We start from the raw sequence: 17,045 nt of genomic DNA, 5'->3' as shown, positions 1-17,045 counted from the left end.
ATATTAGTTTAGCCGGATTCTCTCGATTGCATTCGAGATCGGTGTTTGCAAACTGCAGCCTTGCACGGACAGCAGTCGGCAGGATTGCGGTTTCTCAACGGCAATCGTCCTCGCGCAAACCTCGTTCATTGATCGATGTTCGCCAGACCGTGAAACGATCTTGACGGAGCTTTTACCACTCGCGGTGACATCGTCTTCGTTTAAGGATCTGTTCACAATGCGCCATTCGTTCCGATTAAATGCACATGCGATAAGCCGGTCGTTCGAAGCCAATTGTCGTAATCGACATGTAATCATCTTTTTTGACGCAAGCAACGAGCGGAAGTCGATTCTGCCATCGCATGGGGCATAAGTGTGACACGCTCTGCAAATTTATGTTGTTCGAGCAATATATGAGCTTAAATGTTCCGAATTTTTACTTTTCAATCTTTCACTGTGATTGTGACCGAGACACTGAAAAAAATTCTAGGTAAACTTGTGAGATGCATATAGTAATACATTTTTTGAAAATTGGTTATTATTACTGAATTTGATAATAATAGCAAAACGCGTTTTTGGTAATAATTATAAACATTTTAAAAGAGTAAATTTTGCATTTAGTTGAGCCCACTAAATTCTGAAATCTTTTAACTTTAACCAATTTGTATCGTCATAGCAACTTATGCGTTTAGATGAAACTATTTCACCATAGATCTAGGTGCACTGAGAAAAAAGTCTTTGAAAATTTATTTGTGACATTTGTGACATTATTGTGGTTTATTTCAGTGAAATAAATATTATATGCAAATTATATACAAATAAATTTTCAAAGACTTTTTCTCAGTGTAACTTTAACCAAGCTTGGATTATTATAACTAAGCCTTTTTTTTCAATGTATAATACTGATACTATGAGAAATTTAGCAAAATGAATCAATATTTGATACCCGGTGTTTTTAGGAATTTTTAGCATTGCGGTTTTATAAAAATACAAACGTCTACACGACACCGATATAAAGTTGCTAGCGAAATTATTTCGATAGTTTACCTTTAGTAGAGCGATTTCGCGTTTTTCAGGTGAATAAAGAAAAACTGAAGAAATGAACGAATAATGTGTCTGAGTTTATATCGGTTGGCTAGAACAAGATATAAATAAAATTGGAATTTTCTTTGCCAGTGTATTGAAAATCAAATAAACTTAATGTAGTGACTTATCTGGCATTTATTATATTGGTCACAACGACGTTTCGATCGCGAAGATATAAATATAAAATTAATTTTCTAATTTTAGAGATACACGATACCGATACAAAGTGGCTAGCGAAATTATTTCGATAGTTTGTCTTTAGTAGAACGATTTCGCGTTTTTCAGGTAAATGAAGAAAAACTGAAGAAACGAACGAATAGCGTATCTATGAGTTTAAATCAGTCGGCCAGAACAAGATATGAATATAAAATTAATTTTCTAATTATAGAGATAGGTATAGATTAATTTGTTTGTAAATATGTATATTGATTTTATGAGTCCGACAACAGTTGTCTTTAATTATAACCGGTCAGACCTAATTTGTACTAGATTCTCCGGCACACGACGATCGAGTGCGTCGGTACTTTCTAATTATGTAGTTATACGAGTACCATTAGCTGTGCCGCTAGTAGCAACTCGTTAACACTTGTCGCCGTTTTACGCGTCAAGTTCGACTTTCAAGTGTGACATTGGAAATACATTGCGGTATTTACGGTCAAAGCGTTAATACCTCATAAGAAGATTTATACTTTGCGATATGAAGGGAAAACTTATTTGCGAACTCCGCTTCGCGAGCGATAAATCTTTCAACGTCCAATATAAATGAATCCTGGGATGGAACTAACGTTATATTCTGAAAGGTAATTTTCCAAAGATTACATTAGTAAATAAGGACAAAGACTTGGAATCACTGTACTCGGCAATAATAGCGATCAAATTCTGACGTGGCATAGCAGACAGACAGATAGACAGACAGAGAGAGACAGAGACAGAGAGAGAGATCTCGAATCAATTTCGGATATTGAATATGCATAGCAGCACTAATAGCACATTCTAAGCATATGCGGGCATCAATAATAAACGCCGCGTGCCTCTTAATTGAACCCTGGGATAAATGGCACGTTAACGTATAAAGCAATACTCTTGATGGAAAGTGCCAATCCAGTGCCACCACGTTTCATCTAATTACTCGGTCGTACTATCATTTCTGCATCACTTCCGCCGCATATCACTGCTGTTACTAGGAGCTCGCAGATGATTGATTAGCTTTGTTCGTATCACTATTTACTCCGAAATTATCGCGATTCACAAAGATGTCAAGAATTTCTTAGGTTTAAATAAAAAATTTTTCGAGTCCTATAAGACAGAAACTGACACCTAAAATCGCACAGTTCCGGCAGTTCTGTTGAGAGTTCCCGGTAGCCCCCGCAGAGTTCTATCGAAAATCCTAATTGCAAAATTCCATTACATTAATACTTTTATAGTTATGCCTATTTCTGGGGTACTGTTTCTTGATTCTTCAACTTCGTTTTTTTTATACTTTCTCGTGCAGAACTGTTGTTAACATGTATCAAGAACTCTAGAACTATGCGAAATCTATCCAGAACTCCATTAAAAGATTAGTTTTTACAAAAATGGGGGGGGGGGGCTGCGTGAAGTTAGCCCCCATTTAAAAAAAATAATTTTAACTTCTTTAATGGGCAGAACTATTTCTTAAACCCATCAAGAACTCTGGAACTATTGTAAATCTATAGGGAACTCGTAAAAAAAGTTAAATTTTTAAATAATGGGGGGCTAACTTCACAGGGGTCCGATCGATGCAACATGCCTTGTCCGATACGCATTTCAAATCAGTGGATGAGATCCGAAAATATGGCTCGACGACTTCATCGTATCCAAAGACACAGCATTTTTCCGAGATGGAATTCATCAATTACCTGACAGATGGCTTAAAGTTATAGAAAGCAACGGCGAATACTTTGATTGACAAATTTGTTTTACCTTCTTTTAAAATAAATCTTAAATACAGCTGAAAATTTTGGATTATTCATTTGTACACCTAATATTTGAATTATGGAGTAAAATCTCTTTGCTTGACCTATAGGGAGGAGTAGTTGCATTTGTACAATTGTACGGTTTAATTTTATTGTGTTCTTAGGATTTCGACACTTGATGTGTAGAAAACATGTCCCACGATAAGGAATTGCATGCCGATAAGTAAGGAACGACAAATAGTGGTATTCGTTACGATTCTAAAGTTTATTCTGGTATTCTAAAAGATATAACCCAGATATCTCGATCGTTTCGACCCTCGATAGAGAACAATAAACAACAAATGTGTGATATAACAGTCGACACGTGTGGTATGTCTTTATCATAAAACCATCATAAAAATAATCGCGAGGAACTGTGCCATTTGCGTTACACTCTCATGCCAGAGTATGAAATATGGTAAAGGAGTCACGACGACTAGACAGACCGAAGCAACGGTGAAATAGTGATTGATAAAGTGTGTGCGCGCGCGCGCGCCTCAGCTTGAAATTATGGTCAAAAGCAACACCGTCAAGAACGGCGGATGTCCTTGGACTGTTAATCCTGCCGGGCAACACAGACATCTTCTTCAGGTAGCGGCCTTCTACCTGGCGGTATTGGCGGTCTTGTGGTGCATTCCCGTATGCATCTATCATCGGTGAGAAAACCTTACCAAGGACGTTAACGAGAAGCCGAAACGAGCACCTTTTACGACGCCGACACATATGTCTCTTCGCGTTACTCGCTTCGCAAACGAGGATAAATTCTTGTACACCTAGAAGGCCGCTCGTACTCGAATTGATTGGGAAACGGCGATGTTTGTGGATTATAAAAATAGTTATTAGAAGCAAAATTGAAATATTTTTCAGTTCTGCAAGCCTGGTAGAAAAATTATGGTGTACAATGATTTAAATCTATGACAAGTCTCTTTGTAGTGCAGGGACCATTTTATTAATTTTTTGAAACTCGCATTGTTTTATGTATTTCGGAGTGAGGTCCCTTCTAAAGATTTACCAAACGTGGTTGTATAAAAGATGTATGTGTACGTTACATCCTAAAAATTGTTCTTGTTAGTATATAAAATTGATTACTGCGGTTGCACGGTTTTTTTTACATTTACGGGTTATGCACGGTACGTTCCGATACATCAGCTACGTTCTATATAGTTATATTGTTCCAATGTTTATTCAATTCTCATCACTATGCGTTATATTTTCAATATACATGATCGCGATGAAAAATTCTATGCATCTGAAAGTGACTCGGTTTGCTCCGTTTTAATATTCTAAAGTGCCACGTCTGTTATTCGCTATTGTACGCATTATAATACTGTATCGTCATTTCCCTTGACATGATTTACCATATTATCGCCACGTGATTATATTCTTCAACAACGGATACTGTGTGATAGATTGACGTTAACATTGGCATTTTAACTTTAAAGTAAACATATGTCTTTGAAATTACCTGTGGCGTAGACATCTGCTAAAAAATAAAGAATAATCCATTCTGAAAGATTCCATGGTAAATGGAAGAATAAAGGTCATTATGAGTTATTAATTGTACCGTAATGTTATGTGTACGCTTGTCTGTTCGCAGGATCTCCGAGACCGGCCAGGCGGTGGTGTTGACTCTGGTGGACACCGCAGCGGCTGGATTACAGAATTTGGCTGAGCCAAAGATCGATCGCGAGTTCCCTTCGCGATCGTCCATCAAGAATTCCTCGTTGCTAGGCGGCAATCAGGCCAGGCCGTCCGAGCACTTGAAGGAGACCGTGCCGACGACGCAGATCCCGCCGCCGCCGATCGTCGACGAGGCGACGGAGCGACCGAACGACACCGATGTCCTCGGGGACGACGAAGAGCTGCTTCTGCTGAAGAAGATTACTGCCGAGGAGCCGCCGGAGGTTGTAGTGGTCGTCAGAGCGGAGCAGAAAATCAACACGGACGAATTGGTGCTCAGAGTCGAGGAAGAGGGGGCTGGTCAGGCTCAAGTGTCCGAGGAATTGTCGGCAAAGATCGATGACGCGTTCACCACGGCACCAGAATTGAACGATACGGCGGCTAGAGAACAATTAGTTGGCAATAGCAGGGACGAGACGGCAGCGGTGATCCTGAATGGACTCGTCGCTTCAGGCCCTACCGAGCCGCACGAGGACATACCGTCCTTCAGCGAATGGGCGCAGAAGCGTTTGGAGGAGGCTGAAAAGAAAAAAAGTAAGGGTTATTTACTAATTCTATTGATCAATGATACTCGTAACGAAGATAAATAGTAGAATCATACTAAATTCGTTGCTATTATTTAGGAAATCTTATTAACGCGCTATTTTCTTGCTTTATTTTGCAGCTCATCCGAACGCTTCCGTGCAAACCCCTGGTGGCCCAGGACGAGGCGTAAGCGGCATGAAAATTCGTAACAAAAATTACGCTTCTCCGGACTGTGGCGCCAAGATTGTGGCAGCTAACCCCGAGGCGAATAGCGCCAAGAACGTCTTGGTGTCCACGCGGGACGAATATATGCTGAACGCCTGCACGTCGCGCATCTGGTTTGTCGTCGAGCTGTGTGAAGCGATACAAGCCAAGAAGATCGAGCTGGCGAACTTCGAGCTCTTCAGCTCGTCACCGAAAGACTTTTCCGTCTATGTGAGCGATCGCTTTCCCACCAAGGATTGGAGCCCAGTTGGCCAGTTCACCGCCAAGGACGTGAAAGACGTTCAGAGCTTTGCTCTACATCCTCATTTCTTCGGCAAATTTATCAAGGTCGAGCTCCAATCGCACTATGGTTCGGAACACTTTTGTCCTGTCTCGTTGTTTCGCGCTTATGGCACCAGCGAGTTCGAAGTGCTGGAAACCGAGACGGAAAATGAGACCTTAGAAGAGAAGAATACGGACGAAGACGACGATGAGGATAGCGACGAGGAGGAGCTGTTAGATAGCGAGGGCGGTGATTCACCGAGTAATCTCTTTGGTAGTGCACGCGATGCCGTGCTAAGCGTAGTGAAGAAAGCTGCGGAGATTCTGGTCAAGTCCAGCGGTCTCACCGGGAACAACATCACGCAGATCCAGCAAAGCATCGATCACGGTAACATATTGGACAATTCGTACACGAGCTGCACGACACCAAGGTACACGATCCTCTGCGGCAACTGCACCGACCAGAAATTTGCCAGTGTTTTCCAGTTGGTCAGCTGTAAGAACCGACAGTTGGACGATTTGCTTAGGATTGACCTGGTGAACAGAACTTTGAGACGAGGAAGGCTGTGCGGTCTTCATGGCGTGGAGATCGAGTCGTTTTGGTGGGCAAGAGAGGAGGACAAACCGAAGCACGATGACATGACGCACTTCAATTTGGCAGAGGATCTTCAGGCGACTTTTTTAACGTCCTTCTTCAAACCCGAATATATCGTAGCGTTGTGCAATGTTCTGGCAACGAAGGAACGCAAGGTGGTAATGAACACGAGCTACGAAATTCCCGTAAATAAATCTAAGGATACTGCCAGTGAAGATATTCTATCCACTAAAGATCACAACGTCGAGATCACTTTTCATCGTCAAACATCCTCCACTCCAGATCCATGTACTTTGGACTCGAGTCCTTCCGCTTGCAAGTCTACCGCGTCCCCCAAGGAGGTGCGGCAGCAACCGTTGACTCAGGATGTCAACAAAGAGAGTGAGAACATCAGCATCGCGACCATACAGACCTCTGCTAGCTTTACAGAGAGTTTGGCGTCGCAAATCAAACCTACGAAGACACTCAGCAAAGAGGATATAAAGAAGGAGTCGTCCATGCCAATTTTAGAACCCAGCAAGGAATTCACGGAGGAGACGTTGCAATCGCAAGTGTTGACGACCGTTCCACCGCCAACCGCCAATCCGACACCAACGTCGAAAATCCCTGAAGAGTTGCCGGTTTTAGGGACTCCTACCGAGACGACATTATCCACGAGCAGTGTTACATCAATAAACGTCGGCAGCCAAGAGGCTAGCGAGAGCCTTGTGCCTGATACAGAAAGTGCCGAGACTATTGTGCAAATCAAAACGGACAAGTCGGAAAATGGCGAACAAGACGGAAGACAAGTGAAAGATCTGGGCGAGCAAGAAGCTCGATTGTCGTCTCAAGATCATCTCTCGTTGGATTCATTACTGTCCGACTTGAAAGATTTGGAAGTCGACACGGCTAACATGCAGAACGGAGCGTCTAGCTCCTCGCCGACGACTCAGCCTACAGCAAATGTCGTTCCTCAGAAAGAGTCTGTTTTTCTCCGATTATCCAACAGGATTAAGGTAAGAAAGAACAGTTTTCATTGAGATTTTTCAACAAATACTTTATGAAGTATTTGAACATACATATGTATGTAAATTATTTATTTATTATCAGGCCATGTAGGTCACGTATTAATTAAACAGTATCGGTGTCATTAATGTAATTAATATTACTTTTTCAGATTTTAGAAAGAAACATGTCACTCAGCGGACAATATTTGGAAGAGTTAAGTCGTCGCTACAAAAAGCAAGTCGAAGAAATGCAGCGTTCATTGGAGCGTGCGATGGCTGCTATGGGCGAGGAATCGCGAAAGGGCGAGGAGCGCGATGCGAAAAGAACAGAAGAGATCGCCGCTCTGAGGGAGGAGATCGTTATACTTTCCAAATCAGTCGAAACTCTTCTTTACGATCGGGACAGTTGGCGCAGTCGAATATCAGCGATTGTCCAGCACGCCTTGTTGATTTGTCTGGAAGTTATCGTCATTATCTTGATTCTATCTTACTGTCGTCGTAAGGAAGATTTTGAGGAAGAAAAACTCGAGTCGGACACGAAGAAGGACACCGTGCGTCGAAAGAGCGCAGAGAACTTTAGTTCTCACGCCGCAGCGAAGAAAACGAAGAAGCGGCGACCCAGCGAGATCGCGTCTCATATTAGTGGTACGTATCACGAGCTGATGATCGACGATCGACCATATGAGACGAAGAAGGAGCGAAAAAAGAAACGCAAAAAAGAAATAATTGCCGCCAGTACTAAAGCAATAGTTAATACTGACGCGAGACAAGAGGTGGTTCGTTATAAGAGTGTATTGAACGTGAGTCCCGGTGGTGTAACGTTGCCGCCGAGAAGAGCGTCGTCCATAGATTCTCCACAATCCAAAGAGTCGCAGGATGTGGCCGGCAGGAGGCCGGAATCTGCGCCCGAGGCCGCCGTCAGTTGGTTCGATGATCGTATAGAAAGACTAGAACGAATTGTGCAGCCTGCGCCGGAAAATAAAATCTACGAAACAAAATTTGGAGCAAGCTCTGAACTCGGTCGTCAAGTCGACGAGCTCGGCAAGCCTAACACATCGTTGGTGATCGTAGACAAGCCCATCGAAAGATCAAGTTCGTGTTTGAACACTGTTGAATGGAAGACAGAACCGTCAAAGAACGGCTCGTTCAGGGCCAGCAGTATTCTCAAAAGCGCGAGACTGAGCTCGCCGTCCTTCATGAAAACTGCCCTAGGTACAAGAAGCAAAAGGAAGCTGTCCACGAGTTCCGCCGATAAATGGGACTGGAGCCAAGATTCGGAACACTCGAATGACAGATCCTCCCAGTCTAGCTCTACGGACTTCAAGACGTTATCACAGATTGTCAGTGATCGTGCCAATGGTAGTGCTGCAAATGGCTTGATCGAGGAGAGCGACGAGTCGAGAAGTAGTAATGCTACTCCCACGTCGATCAAGAAAGAGAAGAAAGGTACTGGTTTGAAGAAAATGGTGAGAAAGTTTTTCTGATTGAAATAGACCCGTCGCAAATAGTAAACTGAGCTGGAGCATTAATTTTTGCGTCGAATCGTTCGCCATATAAATATTACATGTTCGTGAGACACTTAGTTCGACCTTGTTCTATACTTTCGTCCTAGTTTCTTCATTTTTCCATTTGCATCAATTAATTCAATTACTATAAAAACACAGACTTTGTTATCGCACGATAAATTGAAGTAATTGATTTGACCAGGAAACTATCATGAAAATATGAGACTTGATTGAGCCGAAAAATCTCACGAACCCTCTTCAACCGGGTGTATGAATATATGCAAGCATTTGATAGAAAATGAAGAGTGGCCAAATGAAGTTAAAGAAAACTTGGCATAGTTACGGTATACAAATACTTTCGTCTCAGCACGAACTTTATTTCACAGTTACTAGTCTCTGTATGGATTAGAGTAAACGGTTATTAATTATTTAAACTGAGTAAAGTTTAATAATTTTCTCATTGAAGACTGCACACACATACATATCTAATTTGAAGGACACATTATACTTTAGAGAAGGAAATTTTAGATAATTTATATAACATTTTGAAATGGATCGAAATCGGGAAATTTTTTTTGCATGGTCGCCTTTTGAGAAACTTCTCCCACCTTGCAACAACGCCCAGTTATTAGAACTACGCTTTACTTACTAGTGATATTAATATCGTACGTAACGAGTTTCGCGTACGTGTTAATGGCGAATGCAGCAAAATACGTAAAAATTTATTATAAGGTATACGAGAGATTGAATGCGATCCCACCGTTGCGGAAAATTGGAAAAGGTGAATAAAATGACTTACCAAGCTAGATTAGTTTACGTAGGATATTATGATTCATCTTAATCGACACAACGGCAGTGACTACAGTGGTCTAGAGAACATTTCTATCTTAGATTGGATTATTTAATTTTTATCTATGAATCATCGCCAAAGAGAAAAAAGAAAGAGTGAAAGTGAATGAGCGAGTTAAATGTTGCCAACAAAATCTTAGAACAGTAACAGTAGCTGTTGTAGCTAACATTTATTATCGTATAATCAAAAAAATTAATTTTCCCTGTCAATGTATGAATGTATGAAATGGTATCAAAAACGTGAGAACAAAATTAAATCTCTCAATTCCACCGATGATTAGTAGTTTACTGTTTTCTTTTATCAATATAAAATGTAATGTAAATATGATATTACGATACAATCATGATATAACGGTAAGAGAAACATGCAATTGAGATAACTCAATTCAATTTTGTTGCTATTGAATGCACCAAAGCAATTGATCGAAAAATTTGATATGGAAAACGAATAATCCAATCTTTTTGTATACAAGAATTGTTTTGAGAATGAAATTACTTTTACTCTCCGGTTTCAGATTCGTGAAGTTGGCTTGGTACTTTATATATATATGTATACTTAATCTCTATATTCACATATTTCCACTACTTTCGGTTTTATGTAAATATTCGATATCCGTTCGAGTGGCTTTTCGAACTTTAAATAAATGTAAAGTTTCGAAGAAAAATTCAGTTTTATTTGGCTGCAAGATTATATAAAAGCTTTGCTTTTCCTATAAATGAATTTTGTATTTGTATTGTCTAGTTTAGCTATACGAGAAACAGTCGTATTTCATACTGGTCATTTCATATTTGCTAACAATAGTTCTTACAACAATTAAAAAAAAACTATAATTACGAGAAAGATAGCTGCAACCAAAAAATTGTGGCGGTTTTCATTATTTATTGCTTCATTAAATGAAGTGATATACTCGAGAAAATATTACACTATTGTAGTTTCTTTTATTTCTTGTTTCTCTTCTTTTCCTATAAGTAAAAATTGTAAATAAGACTCTTTCTTGCATCCAAATTTTTGATTGTTTTTGTTGTTGAAAATTTTGCAAATCTTATTTATACGAATAAGAAAGTTGAAAATCTTAATATATAAAACTTTTAGGAGTTAACTATTTACTCCATCTTTTTCGAAATGTTATTCAATTTGTTTTCTCTAATAATCTGCCGTTCTCGTCTTCCAACAATAATATGTTAAGTAATATATTTATTCCGTGGAAATGCAAAATTTTCTGTAGTTATACATAATGATTTCAGTATCATTCTTCATCATTTTCCTTTTCCAAGACAAGATTTCCATTTACATTGTGAATTTAATTTGCTAAATGCAGCCGTATAATTTTCGATATACATCGTATATAAACGACTGTTATTTGATTACACAATAAATAGCCTATGTTTAGCACTAAATGTAAATTGTATATGCAGACGTTTCTTTGTTATACTAATTTTACATACGCGCGAGAGCGTTGTAAAAGTATTCCGGAGATTAACAACAATTGTGCCAGCATATTTTGTATCTGATAAAGAAATGTGCTGTGATAAAATCCTCCTGAGAATTGCGAGATGCGATCGCAAATTAAATGCGAAGAAAAGAGAAAGGGGAAAAAAGAGGCAGAATAAATAGCGAAACAGTGGCAAGGAGGTGTAAGTGAATTCAGAATGACTTAAACTTTAATCGAAAATATCCTATTACTTAACGTGCATTTAAAGACTATATAAATAATTTTCTGAAGCGTACGTGGACAGTGGTCGAGACTTTTTTCGCGTGAGATTTTAGTGAATATATTTTCTAGAAGTAAGTTTTATGTGTGTGTTTATTCGCATATAACGTCAATCCGATGATTATTTATGTGCGATACGACGAAACACTTTAGTAATTTTATATTGTAGTTTCCGTTACTGAATGAGATCATCACTGTCATAGCAAATATGATTTTTTATGGGACGAGATTACAATTAAAGGAAAATACAGATCTCGTTCCCAGAACACGTTACTTTGACTAATGTGATATGTATTATTCTTTCTAATTTAATATAAAAGAGAGAGTACGCGCCATCGACAGACAGCAGATAATTGCGCAAGCAAGGAAAAAATGACCTGCGATTATTACAGCATAATATTAGTATTATGTTATTTTATATTTATTACCCGTAATTATTTATAGCAAAATGCGACCGTGTATGTTACTTAAAATTTGTATAGACCTATGAAAAAGTTTAGTTCAGCAACAATTGAAATTGTACAGTACGAAGTATAAAATGTAAAAAAAAATGCGTGTTCTGAATTGTAGAGTATATTGATTTAAGCAATTTCTGAGGTTTTTTTAAACATATTTCTGTGCATTATTACAAGAATATATAAAGATGTTTAATCGAATTAGTATTATTTCATATTTGTTGAAAAAAAACATAGATTAATTAAAAGTAATATTTAAACTCACGACGTAAGAGAACATTACATATCGTTTATTTACAGTTAGTAGGATTATATAATGAATACATCCTCTGTTCGTATCATTTTTGTGTGACAAGGATTATAATACATTACCTATTACGTTGCTAATCATTCGTTAGTAACGTTTCTTAAAAGGACTACGGAACTCGAGCAATTATTTTCGTGCGGTTATCTTATACTAGTCTACAACAGCAAACGTCTATCATTTATTACAAAATATTAATTTTCTTAAAAAAGAAAATTCGTAGCATGTAAATACGACGTTTTAATTTTTACAAATGTGTGAATGATTAGAAATTTAAGGCCACATTTGAATGGGGATTTTTAAATAGACGTGTACAAGAAATGTAAATATGTCGTAGAGCAAGTAAAATCCTGATATCGCGATGCGGGTAGTATTATTCTCTACGGATTGTTTCTATTTCTTAAATTTCATAGAAAACCACTTCTATACAGACTGTTCCCATTTATAAATCCCATACACAATTATATTTATGTACATGTAAATATATGTATGACAAGTAAAAAAATATACAAGTTTTAAACTTTTAAGTTCTGTCTTTGAAAAGAGAGAATGCTTTAAATCTTAATTTCAATGATTATTTATGGGAGCAGTCATATGAAAATCATGATATTAAATAACGAATATTTATTTAGCCGGACCAACATTTTCCATGTTTACACTTTATATTAATTTATTAAACACAATAAATGTGCGAAAAAAATGTAAATGAATTTTATGTTAGAGATTCATATATGAATCATTCAATTATATGCTATAAATGAATCATCTTCTATACATGTCAATGTGTATAATGGAATATGGAATGACAATTTATGATAATTATTTATTTATAAACTTGTAATTATTTATTTGCTATTGATACGTTCCTGTACTTTGATATAAATTTATAGTATATTGACATGAATGTTTGAATGATTTATTGTATTGTACATTAGAATATGTGTGAAAAGACAAAAGTTCTATATGTGCGGTGAAGGAGAATACATATATATATGATTGTTTGCGCCTATTGTTGAATGTTTAGTCAATTATCGTAAAAACTGTTAACTCATACGCCTGAATTCCAATTGCTTGTAATTAAACTGTACTTCTGTAAATACGAAAGTAATGCACGTTGCATATAATTAATGAAGGAATAAAGTTGCCAAAAGATTCGTCATATACATATATTATTAGACATTGCGAATTTTTATGCAAATGCACATTTTTATTAATATTATAAAAAAATATTTCCATAGATAAATTGATAGGAGATATTTTGAAAGATATATGTTAAACCACTAGATATTTTATTTTCATTTTTTATTTGACATGATAATTTGTACAGAGCGATTACGTTTCCAAAGATAAACTTTCCAAAAGTGTGGAGACATCACATGATTCCTTGAAGGAGGATAATTTTCTCGCAGTCGCTTGCTTGTTCAAGTCGACAACGGCGAGTTTAAGTCTGTTTTTCCACTCTTTTGGATTGAGTTTTTCGATGGAACACAGTACGATTTCATTTATTTCATCCTGAATGGTATGACAAGTGATTGATTGGAATACCGATTTCAGATCGTCCTTGGCTTTCTCTTTCAAATTTTTATCTCTACTGACTAAATTTAAAATAAACAAACCGTTCTTAGTTAAGCACGTCGCAACTGCTTTCAGCACTGGCATTTCGAGAAACTGTTTAGGCGGGCAACTCATTCCAACAGTAGTATCTTTGCTATCGATATCGAAAAGTATCGCCTTGTACTTAGTCTCGGATGCTGCAACGTCTTTAATATATTGAATTCCATCCGCAATCTCCACTTTCATTCGCTCATCAAGAATGAGATTGAAGTATTCGGTAGCCACTTTTAGCATCGCATTGTCAATTTCGACTGCAGTAATTTTTAGCTAAAAAAAAAATGAAAAATTTCGATTTATATTAGAAAAAGAAATTTAGGTATGTAATGTTCGACGACGCAATAATATGAATACTATCTAAAGATATGTACTTTGGGAAAACACTGATGTAAGAACATGCACAGACCACCACCTCCGAGTCCTATAATCATAATTTCGTCCTGTTCTCTCGTATCGATTGCGGCATTCACGCCAGCGCTCATATGTATGTGATGTTCACAAGCTAAAAATCCGGGATCGACAACCTTCTTCGTTTTACCACGTCTAGATTTTGCTATAAATAATTATCATAATAATTATACAGATATTGTGTTATTATTACAGAAATTTTGAACTTATTACAAGTTAGCACCTTCCTTCAGCCTGGCTTCACTCTGAATGACATATGGATTGTTCAAGAACACAAGTCGCCTAAACTCGTGGCCATCCTTCTCCACTTGTTCGATAATAAACGGTCCACTGATATCGCTCTTTCCTTCGTAGCAAACGTTTCGCACACCAACATCAGAACCCAAAGACAGAAAAGGAATATCATTCTTGCCGCACAAACCAGCCGGTGCTAAATTACGAACGCAATCTTCTAACTCGGTTTTCACGGCATCCCAACTTTCATATTTGTGTTCTCTACGTAAAGTGACAATGGCGAGTCTATCTCGCTGCGCGCTCTTCAGAACCTGCTGTCGTCCTTCTTTCGTACTGAACAACCAATCCGTTTCTCTGTTAAACCGAGAAAGAATGAAGCGTTTAGTCTTGTAATTGTGTAAATGTAGCAAACGCGATATCAAGTTTGTATTCAACGAATTAATCGAACGTACTTTCCTTGCGGGACAATGAAAGCCGCGTAAGTCTTCGCTCCACGCGTGCGTGGTTGGTCGAGAACATAAACGGTGTATCGCGGATGCTTGTCACCTGGACGATGCAAGTCCAACGATACTTCTCCCACATCGGCGACGCTTCTCTTATAAAGGCTGTTGCACACCAGCGCCGATTGTTGTGCGGACAATATTGCGGACACCACGTCGTCCGTTGTGGACAATCGCTCAGGTGGGCCATCGACCAGAGCTATCTCGAGAACCTACCGGGATTACAATCTACAAAAATAAGTTCGACAAACTTCCTCACTCGACTAACAAGACATTGGCTGCGTTCAGCAGAAAAAGCTGCTCTGCAATTGTTATAAAATTCGTACATCCGATTGGCGTATTCTCTTAATCTTGAGTGAATTTCAGAGCATACGCCAATCAGACTCACGAATTCTACAACAGTTACAAAGCAGCTTTTTCTGCTGAACGTAGCCATTGTAACGATTCTAACGATTCTTTTGTTGCAACATACGGTTTGAGATAATTTGGTAAATTTTGTGGCAATGATCACAAAAACCGGAATTGAACTGCCTTCCTCCACACGCGCTCTCGACTCAGCCTCGTGGCATCGCGCTATGCGGAACATGAAACCCGAGGCGGGAAAGTATGACAAAAGCTTACGCAGAATGTGCTCCTGTAGCAACGATATGCAAATGTACCTGCCACCATTCCGCAACACTCGTGCGACTTCCTACAATAAATTTTAGTTTATCGGAACAGAAATTTTTCACAGCAATTTTTCTAGTAATCGGAGACTCACCTTGAAATATCTATCAATTGTAGATATCGTGGTCTCTTTGGTATCTGGCATTAGAGCGTCCAGTGTACCCTTGTCTAGAACTACACTAAATTTCTCGTCAGGATACGCCATTTGCGTCGCATCCATATGTTCGTACACCAGATCCGGTCTTGTACCATTATTTATGTCGCGCATTTGCTTTATGACGATGTGTGATATGTCAATATTAATGATATTCCTGTAAGTCAATATTAATGATATTCAGAACTTTGAGATTTATTCAGGACTGTATAACGTTAAAACTTAGCAAGGTATTACAATTGCACGTTGCAAGATGTACACACGGAAAACCTAAGCAGAATGACTGTCCTGTATTCTTAAGTCACAAGACAATTATTGTGCGTTACTTTACGACAAATATTTAAAGCATAAAACATTTGCCTTAACAGTACAAGACAGCCATTCCGCTCAGGCTCGAAGCTGTACCTGTAACCAACGTCGTACAAGGACATGCTTAATGTAGAATTTCCGCAACCAACGATCAGAATATCGTCCTTCATTTTGACGTATTTCACGAGTATTTCACATAACTCTGGATATTCGCCGTACCTGAAGTCAGACAGAGTGCAGTGAACGCTGGTGAACACAGCAAGTTACAGAAGAATATTGTTAGCTATAGAATTTTTACCATTCGAACGCTTTCTTGCCACGCTTTTTGAAGAACGTGTTCCAGTATTCCGCGTGACTGAATTCCTCGTGCGTTTTCGGGAGGAGATTCATATCTCACAATATTTGCGAAACAAACGCCGGGATAGGTTGCTTGGTTATCTTCTATCATACAAAAGACTTCAATATTACTCGCACTCTGTGCAGTATTGAGACAGCTTGTTATAGAATAAACTGCAAAATGTACTTGTTAAGTGTACTATCCAAACTTAATGTCATATTATATATATTTTTCGTAAAGTTTTCGGCTTTTTGAAAAAAAACGTGGGCCGTACCAGAGAGAAGCCTGAGAGCTGTCGCGACCCAGTTTTACGTGATCCTCGAACGCGCTGCGCCCTCTGTGGACATTGAAAACGTGGACTTAAACTACGTAGCCCACGTTTGGGCTAAGCGGATAACGCAGATGTGCACGTTTTGGTTGTGTTCCGTGCTATGCGCATGAAATGTCGATAAAAACAGAATTATTGAGTTTTCGTTATGTGAACGAACAGACCAATTAACCCTCCACCACCTCCGCCGAATTCTCGGCGTCCTCTTTTCTTTGCAATAATTGTATTTTTACACTTTTGTTTTTAATTTTGTTGAATTAAAATTTATCTTTCTTGCTGACGATAAATTAACAGCCGAGGTAAAATTTTTGTTCACGAATTGTCCGCGTGGTGTCACTAGTATTTCAGAAAAATAAAGTACTC

At 38.5% G+C, this 17,045-nt stretch overlaps 2 protein-coding genes across 6 annotated transcripts in view; one reads left to right on the top strand and one right to left on the bottom strand.

Annotated features, from left to right (window-relative positions):
• Positions 1 to 13,294, top strand: part of LOC105566105 (SUN domain-containing ossification factor) — a 42,857-nt gene extending 29,563 nt beyond the window's left edge. Inside the window, exons 2-5 of one of the 3 annotated variants that reach the window (XM_012019843.1) lie at positions 3,285 to 3,694; positions 4,636 to 5,252; positions 5,383 to 7,319; positions 7,481 to 13,294. In XM_012019843.1, the coding sequence (XP_011875233.1) occupies positions 3,549 to 3,694; positions 4,636 to 5,252; positions 5,383 to 7,319; positions 7,481 to 8,794 (4,014 nt within the window). In that variant the 5' untranslated portion in view covers positions 3,285 to 3,548 and the 3' untranslated portion in view covers positions 8,795 to 13,294. Of the gene's footprint in view, positions 1 to 3,163; positions 3,695 to 4,635; positions 5,253 to 5,382; positions 7,320 to 7,480 lie in introns of all 3 variants that reach the window. The other 2 variants (XM_012019842.1, XM_012019841.1) reach the window with 2 other exon arrangements.
• On the bottom strand, positions 13,147 to 16,691 carry LOC105566106 (methyltransferase-like protein 13). Of its 3 annotated transcripts, none has more exons than XM_012019846.1 (9): positions 16,316 to 16,607; positions 16,114 to 16,236; positions 15,649 to 15,865; positions 15,361 to 15,579; positions 14,841 to 15,100; positions 14,378 to 14,742; positions 14,118 to 14,299; positions 13,752 to 14,016; positions 13,147 to 13,225 (listed from the first exon to the last, which is right to left on the bottom strand). In XM_012019846.1, the coding sequence occupies exons 1-9, from the start codon at positions 16,405 to 16,407 to the stop codon at positions 13,179 to 13,181; spliced, it is 1,770 nt and encodes a 589-aa protein (XP_011875236.1). In that variant the 5' UTR covers positions 16,408 to 16,607; the 3' UTR covers positions 13,147 to 13,178. The 3 variants fall into 3 exon arrangements, with proteins under 3 accessions (XP_011875236.1, XP_011875235.1, XP_011875234.1); XM_012019845.1 differs by lacking the exon at positions 13,147 to 13,225 and adding an exon at positions 16,629 to 16,691 and having other exon boundaries at positions 13,358 to 14,016; positions 16,316 to 16,527; XM_012019844.1 differs by lacking the exon at positions 13,147 to 13,225 and having other exon boundaries at positions 13,358 to 14,016.
• Positions 16,692 to 17,045: the final 354 nt, after the last annotated feature.

The sequence above is a fragment of the Vollenhovia emeryi genome, unplaced genomic scaffold (assembly GCF_000949405.1).
Source record: "Vollenhovia emeryi isolate VEMERY1.0 unplaced genomic scaffold, V.emery_V1.0 DF939147.1, whole genome shotgun sequence".
In the NCBI taxonomy this organism is placed as follows: domain Eukaryota; kingdom Metazoa; phylum Arthropoda; class Insecta; order Hymenoptera; family Formicidae; genus Vollenhovia; species Vollenhovia emeryi.
Note: the sequence above shows the minus strand (reverse complement) of the source record. Positions and strands in the feature narration are given on the sequence as shown.

Coding starts and splice junctions, on each gene's coding strand:
- LOC105566106 (XM_012019845.1), bottom strand. CDS start 16,407: ATGAATCTCCTCCCGAAAACGCACGAGGAATTCAGTCACGCGGAATAC. Junction 16,237..16,315: donor GGCAAGAAAGCGTTCGAATG/GTAAAAATTCTA, acceptor GTCTGACTTCAG/GTACGGCGAATATCCAGAGT. Junction 14,743..14,840: donor TTCATTGTCCCGCAAGGAAA/GTACGTTCGATT, acceptor TCGGTTTAACAG/AGAAACGGATTGGTTGTTCA.